Source organism: Lytechinus variegatus, chromosome 12, assembly GCF_018143015.1.
Source record: "Lytechinus variegatus isolate NC3 chromosome 12, Lvar_3.0, whole genome shotgun sequence".
Classification (NCBI taxonomy): domain Eukaryota; kingdom Metazoa; phylum Echinodermata; class Echinoidea; order Temnopleuroida; family Toxopneustidae; genus Lytechinus; species Lytechinus variegatus.
Genome location: NC_054751.1, coordinates 2,000,482 through 2,008,878, shown reverse-complemented (window position 1 = coordinate 2,008,878; position 8,397 = coordinate 2,000,482). Strand labels below are relative to the sequence as shown.

Here is an 8,397-nt window from a genome sequence, read left to right as displayed (position 1 = left end):
ATTTTCTGTAATTGAGGTACCAAATTAAAGAGCAGATATTGAACTTTTCAAAAATGTGGTTTTCCTTTTGAAACCCAGATACCCCCCTCCAAATGAGTTTTTGGTATCCTTTCTTCAAATTGTTTTTGCTCACTCATGCGTGAATAAGAAATAACCTAAGTAATATCAGATACAAGAAGAGATTCTAAGCTTTAAATTGGTAGGTCATTTGTCTATTATATTTATGATTAAGTTATGATAAATAATCGCTAAATCTCGGTTTCGTTTATTCTGGGACGCACTGTATATGCATATATATATACTTCGGTAAACTTTTGTTCGTTTGCCAAATATCGTAAAATTTACTATATCTTCAGAAACATATATTATACTACCATGACGAATTTGGTATCAAATGAAAGAGCATATTAGGCACTTTCACATGATTGGGATGCTGTCGGGATTAAAGTATATTTCAATTGGAATTTTCTTTGAAGAAAACAAAGTCATATTCGTGACAAATGTATTATATTGCTTTTTATACTATATCGTGTCAAATTTATGATTTGCATTACATTTCTTATCATGATATGTCACCTTTAAATAAGTGTAATCTGAAATGTTTGTGTTGAAAAGTAATTAGCACAAATATGATTTTTTTTGTCAAGTTTTAATTTTAATAGCCCTCCGGAAAATCTGAATAACATAGCTCATCTCCTTCATGTCCTTTGCAAATCATTTTAAAGGCAAATTCGTGGGAGATGTCATGATTCAATTCACTTATTTCACTCGATAAAAGTTACATACAAACATGTTGTGGAACATGAAATATTAGCAAGAAGGATGACAATACAAATTAAAAAGAAAAGACGATTCTATGAAACAAAATGAAGGGACATGGTAGGGATACATAGAATTTCTAGAAGAATGATGAAAAAAGGAAAGGGACTAGCGTATGTGAAGGGTCTCAGAAAAATAGATAAACTGTTAAGAGTGGAGGGGGAGGTTCCGTAACTATTGGGACCTGAACATACTGAATACATCATAATTTGAGTAGAAGTAGTACGGAAAGAAAGCATGTGGAAATCGAATCGAGTACGGGTTTGATGAGAATAGGAAGTAGCGTTGAGAAAAAAAACAAACATCTGCTTAGTGATTCAGGAATGATTTTTTATGACTAGAGAACATTAATGATCCAAGGGAAAGTTTATTTATCAAATACAATGTACACTAAGGAGTTTTAGTTGAGAGAAAAATTACCTGCTAAGTGATTCATGAATTTTGTTTTATGACTAGAGAACATTAATGATCCAAAGGACAGTTTGTAGATGACAAATACACCAAGGAATTTAAGATTCTTCAAAAGGAACATTATGATTAATTTTAGAGGTTTCCCGGGATCATTCTTCCCAACCACTCTTTAATTCTCTTCATTGGCTTCCCTTTAAACAGAGAATTACGTTCAAATTACTCTTGATTGTCTACAAACACTGAATAAACAGGCTCCACGGTATTTAAGTAACTTCTTGAATCTGCATACACCAATTAGAGCTCTTAGGTCGGCCAGTGATCACCTTCGCTTCACAATTTCATTAACTCGTACATTAGCTGGTGACAGAACTTTTACGGTGTCGGCTTCAAAATCCTGGTACGACCTGCCACTAATAATTAGACAGTCTCCATCATAAGCAATTTTAAAAAAGTCATTAAAAACTCATCTCTTTCGTACTCTGTAGTTTTTGAAATATTACATTTAATTAATTCATTGTAAGCGCTTTGGGTCTAATGGGAAAAGCCCAGTACAAATAATAAGACATAATAATAATATGATTTCAAATAAACCCACATTACTAATAATGTATGGTTTATTCATTTCGATTAACATCATTGACCAATAAAACAATCTTTGTCAGTTCATTTTCACATTTTGGGGAGGGGGAGGGGCTTAACTACCGTGTGAGTAAAAAAAAACTTGACACCCCACAAATCCCCAATTTCAGGAATAAAATATGTCATGAACGCATAATCTTTGAAATATGGCCTGGAAGAGTATGTTTTCCCAAATAATTTGATATGATCATAGCTATGTGGTATGTGCTAACGCTTGGATGACCAAGAGGTATTCTTTGCAGTGATGTTAATTTTGATTTACGGCAAATTAATGCATGACTGCAATGAAAGAATCCAGATGTCATGATTTCATAATGCTACAAGGGTTACATTAAAATCCATTTAAAAACACATTTTCGGTAATTTACGTTATAATTGTTTAATAAACACATTTTATTATCAATTCTCAGGTCAATTTCATTTAAAATGGATTTACAAATATGTACTTCATGAAGGATTATGACATCATTGGTATCTGGATTTATTCATTGCAGTCATGCCTTTCTTTGGCGCAAGTCAACACTTGCATCACTGCAAAGAATACCTACCGGCTTCTGATTATCCACTAAGCGCGAAGACATTCCACACAAATATGGGATCAGATTGTTTGGGAGAATATATTCTTTCCAGCCATGTAACGATAATGCGTTCATGACAGATTTATTCCTTGAATTTGGGTTTTCAGAAAGAGGTGTCAATTTTGTTTTACTCACACGGTAGCTGCAAAAGTACATCTTTTTAAAGGCCAGTCCCACTGCACTTACGGATGCAAAGCGGATGTAAAACGTAAACAACTATGCATCCGATGTGTTCTGAAGGCATACGTGCTATATACGCTCTATCCATGGAGCACTGTGATTTCATCCGCGCAAAAAACTTTTGAGCTGCCCCAATCTTATAGATTGGATGAACTTTCCGCCGGTACGAAGTAAATCCGTAACTTATACGAGCAACAAATATTCCATGTCCGTTATCATCGGTTAAACGTTCGCATCCTCTGGGCATCATCGCAACTCAAATCCACTGAAGCTGAAGAGCGGAAAGAGGGAGGAAAGACAATGTACCTGGAACGTCTACACATCGTTAGTAGTACGGAAATAGAATGGATGTAAGCGAATGCGTGTCGTAAATAAAGTATTCAAACCCCCGCTAACCACTTCGGAGCTGTCATCCATTTCCATCCGTTTTCATCCGCAGGGTTTCCGATGGACAACCGTTCAACATCCAACTCATGTCCCTTTTGTTTTCGCAATTTTTGTTGTTGTTGCTAATTTTGTCATTTCCTAGAGCGGATGAATACGGATGGAGCCACCCGCAAAATTTAGCTCATCCGCTGCCAGCACTTTCATGAATACGTTGTGTATCCGTCGGCCAGTGGGACCAGGCATTTATATAACGCGGTTTAATGACTTTGAAAACGAGATTTATGAAAAAAGAAATCTTGAATCTGATATGCATACGGGAAATTAGTATTTATTACGGCTGAAATCTCTGTACGAACAGAAATCTGTTTAGTGTTTTATCGAATTGCCATTTTGTATTTGCCCTTACCGAACAGTTAAATTGAATTGTACAATCTAAGATGGTATGATGATTACGGAGAGTCTTGGGTTATATTAAATTAATAGAAATAATAATCGAATTTAGACTTCAAGGCAGACATCTGTTTCTTGTATTAATAACGCCTCAAAATCTTCGCTCCCCCATCATACGCAGGTTGACTTGGTCTACAAACTCTCCTTGTAGGTCATCCAATTAAAATTTTCCCTTCTCTCAATTTCTTATCACTGCCTCATCTGTTTTTGGCTGTCTTCTTTCCCCGTCTTCTGTTTTTTCTCTCTATTGTTTTTCGCATTTATCTCTTCTCCTCCTACTACTACTACTACTACTACTACTACTACTACTTCTCCTAATACTACTACCACTACTACTACTACTACTACTACTACTACTACTACTACTACTACTACTACTACTACTACTACTACTACTACTACTACTACTTCTACTACTACTTCTACTACTACTACTACTACTACTACTACTACTTCTACTACTACTACTACTGCTACTACTACTGCTACTATTACTACTACTATACTACTACTTCTACTACTACTACTACTACTACTACTACTACTACTACTACTCCTACTACTCCTTCTCCCCCTCGTCCTCCTCCTTTTTCTTCTTCCTCTTTTCCACTTTCCTTCTTTTCTTCTCCCTTGAGTACTTCAACATTTCTATTGTATTTGGGGATTCATTGGGAATGCCACCTTTTTCATCATTGTACAATTTTTTTCGTAACTCTCTCATTTAATTTTGATATTTGCATTTTTTCTGAAAGACTTTTTTTTTAAAGTGGAAGATGCTAGCGCCATACAGGAATTTCTTCTTGGCTTTCTTGTTGGCCACGTCTACAGTTACGTTTGGTTCAGTCAAACCTGACCTCAATAATCTCTATAACCTTTCTTCTGATAGTTTGATCTGAAAGCAAATGGCCGAATATCGATTCCCAATTATATGAGATTGAATCCAAAAAGGCCACAGAAAAGAGAATGTTACAGTCATACCAACGAAACCGACTCCAAAACCGACCGATAATATACCATTCAAAATCGGTCACAATCGTTTTTGTTGGCCAAACTGCGATAGTGTGGTTAAGATTCCTTTAGCAACTTTCTTTTGACATTGTTCTGATCCTTTTAGCATAATTTTATTTGAAATATCATTTTTCTTGACTTAAAATCAGGATCAGTATATTCAAGGATATTCTGATGGAAGCACATTCATGAACTTTGTTGAAATGATGCTTTTTCATCTAATGACGAATATTAAAGCTTTGAAAATGCCTAGTAAATGGAATCAGGATTTCGATCACAGTGATTGATCCATTAATAGTCTAAAATATAGGGTTTTATTTTTTTCCTTCAAAAGTAATTACAAAATATAACTTGAAATGAAACTGTGACCTTCCGCTTTCTGCCACTATTTACTTGGTGAAGGATTTATCACAAAATGCATTCATTTTCAAAAGAAGAAAGTTTTACTCATTCTTTCACTGTTGCTGCTGATGATATATTGGGTGAAGAAAATAGGTGTAGAGATCTTTCTCTGATAAGCGAGGTTTTGCCAGAGTTCAATAAAAAGAAGAACTTCATATAAAGGGACTAGTTGAAAAAGCTTTCGACAGAAAAAAAACCTACATCCGATGACTATTCTGACTATCAAGTTGTTAAGTGTTCATGAAATGTTTGTATTAAATACATCTAGCAATGACATCTGCACACAATATTTAGATTTAACCCAATTATAATATGTATACGGAACCGATGATAACTTGATTGACGGCAATAACCGTATGTATACTATAATCGAGAATGAGTATACAAATATTGGCGAGATATATCACCGTCAGAATTGTCAGGTCACAAATCTACTTCTATTATGTAGTTGATTGACTCAGACTTGAATGGAAATTTAGTTTTCTTCATTCCCATTATATATTGGCGAGATCGTTAAGGCAGCGGAGACGAGCAGACAGAAGTTTACCATTGCAGTTTTGCCACCTGTTGACATACGTAACGTATTTGTCTTTCTGAAGAATATAAGAGTTAAATACAACACTGTTTTAAAATTTGGATTGACGTTGGATGACACTCTTTCGGCAACATGTTCACAGATTTGGTCATCGTTAGAATGACTATTGGTTGTTTGGCGACTGTCGTCGGGATACCTGGTAACCTGGTAATTGTAGGCATCTTTACGCGTCAGGGTATCAAAAATGCCACAGATGTCACCTTCATCGCCCTTGCCGTCGTCGACCTCATCGCCAGTATCATCAACGGGATGAAGATCGTCATGGTGTTTTACCACGATGAGCATCCATGGGCGTGTTTCATCGAAGTCGTTGCAGCGAGATCTGCCCTTTATGCTGGACTGTTTCTCACAATCTGGATTGCTGTGTATAGGTACCAAGCAGTATGTAGGCCGTTCAATAAGCGAATCGGAAGGAAAACTGCTACCTTGATCGCCATCGGGTGTGCCGTAGTCGCTTTCGTGCTCCATATCCCATTCTTTTTCATCACCACATCAATCAAACTCGGCAGTGAGTACGGATGCAATGTCTACGGCAACATTCCCTGGGGCCGAGATGTTTACGCCAAAACACAGGCCATTGTGTTTTGTGTTTCTGCATTTGCCATTTCAGTCTTGTACGTTCGGATCTACAGGTTCATACGTGCTCATCAGATAATTCGTCAGCAATTGACGAACGGATCTGCCTTCGTTGGTCGAGATCTAGCTAAAACTGTGAATGACAAGACACTGCCAGCACCACCAGCGATTCCCAGCGTGTCAGCTTCTTGTGCAACTGTCACGAGTACATCAGAACCTGATGATACCAATAGGCAAATGACGGCCCATTATTCTTTGTCACTTAATAACGAACTCAACCAACAAAAGCCCGTTGTGAAAGCGATATCAAATGCTGAAGATGCTATTGAGTTAAGCCGGCAAAAAATACTTAAGAAATCTGCGTCAAACATTAACATTAGTGCAGAATCGAGAAATGACCAGACCCCCTTTCAAGAAAATGAGTCCGTACCACGTGCAATCTCAAATTCGATTAGCCTTTTTGCCGTCAGCAAGAAGAAAACCCGATCATTGACGACTGGCACGAAGTCAATCAAAGACACTGGAAAAACTCCACATCACCCTACCAATGATAAAACGAAACCATTATCGAGCAAGCATCAGAACACCCAATCCGACCATAGGACCACTAGGGTCGTCATCATGGTTACTGTCATATTCTTTATCCTCTGGCTACCTAATATCATCATCGATCAGGTTCCTTTTCATCAGCTCAACAGAGTGTTTACGGACACCAAGAAAGGATTAGTCATCATCTATACCTTCTATCAAATCAAATATATCAGCCACATCACCAATGTGTTTATATATTCATTCGCCTACCGGCGATTTAGACAGACGTGCTGCAAAATCTTTCACAGTCAGTAGGCAGGTCCTCAAAAAGTAGCTTCTTTCACCCAAGTGATATTCATCACTAGAGAGGTTTAGCATATTTTATTGAGCTGGGTGTGAACCAAAACACCTCTTTTTATTCGGCCATTGATGCTGTAACCTTATATCAAATTTCATGATTCTGGTATCGTAAAGAAGAAGAAGATTCATCCTTTCATGTCATGTGTTTGAATTCATATAAAAAATTTGTAATGTAGGTGAAACTTTTGATCTAAAACATGATACAAAATAATAAATTCACCTGTCAAAAGTTGTTGATTTTACACTTTATTATTTTCTGAGCCCAAATGATTTTAAATCATGATGAAGCTGAATATGTATGATATAAAATTTCTGTGTCTCGCCTGCATAGCAGACTCGGGAGACCAGAGGCGCCGCTTTTCCGACTGCGACGGCAGCGGCGGTGTCGTCAACATTGAAATCTTAACCAAGGTTAAGTTTTTGAAATCTCGTCATAACTTCGGAAGTATATGGACCTAGTTCATGAATCTTGGACATGAGGGTAGTGTATCATTGAAGATCCTGCCTAAGTTTCAGGTCACATGACCAAGGTCAAAGGTCACTTAGGGTCAACGAATTTTGAACTTGTTGAGGGGTAATTGTGAAATCGTCATCATAACTTGAAATGTTATGGATCTAGTCGATGGAACTTATGTATCCTGAACATCCTGTGCGATTTTCAGGTCACATGACCAAAATCAAAGGTCATTTAGGGTCAACGAACTTTGATAATGTTGGTTTATTTAGGGAATTGTCATCAGGGGCCCGTTGCATAAAACTTTTTACCTGAGAAAACTAAGGTTGTTTTTACCGGAGTTTTTGCCCTGTGTTAAAGTCAATGGCAGAAATCAGACTAACCTTAGTTTTCAGTTTTTACCAGAGTTTTCTCAGGTAAAAAGTTTTATGCAACAGACTTCAGAACTTTAAAAGTTCATAGATACTTAGGACATTAGAGTAACCACGTATCCCTGAATATATTGTGCTTGTTTCAGGTCACATGACTCACATGAACAAATCAAAGGTCATTTGGGGTCAATGAACTTTGGCCGTGTTGGGTATATTTGTTGAATCGGCACATAACTTAAAAAGTTTATGGATCTACACATGTAGTTCATGAAACATAGACATAAGGGCAATCGAGTTGTTTTGCACATGTATGTCTGAGGTCACATGATCATGGTCAAAGGTCATGTTGGGTAAATGGACATAGTATTATTTCCATATAAGTGTTTTTTTATTTATGAATAATTATTTAATTGCTCTTATCAAAGTGAGCACTGCTGGTCAAATCGCGTAATGCAGGCGAGACTGCCAGAGGTGTTCCACTTGCTATTTAGCAGCTTGAAAACAAGAATTCAAAGAGACTGCACCACAACTTAAATTCCAACCATTCCCACACTGAGCCCCTCCAATGTCACACTCACCATGTGGTAACATCTTCAAATTACCCGCGCCTGTTGTTTTGTGAAGCTTATCCAGCCA

General features: G+C 37.1%; 1 protein-coding gene across 1 annotated transcript; it reads left to right on the top strand.

Moving 5' to 3' along the window:
• Positions 1 to 5,541: 5,541 nt before the first annotated feature.
• On the top strand, positions 5,542 to 6,891 carry LOC121425255. The gene has a single exon (XM_041621274.1). It carries the CDS (start codon positions 5,542 to 5,544, stop codon positions 6,889 to 6,891), a length of 1,350 nt encoding a protein of 449 aa, XP_041477208.1.
• Positions 6,892 to 8,397: the final 1,506 nt, after the last annotated feature.

Coding starts and splice junctions, on each gene's coding strand:
- LOC121425255 (XM_041621274.1), top strand. CDS start 5,542: ATGTTCACAGATTTGGTCATCGTTAGAATGACTATTGGTTGTTTGGCG.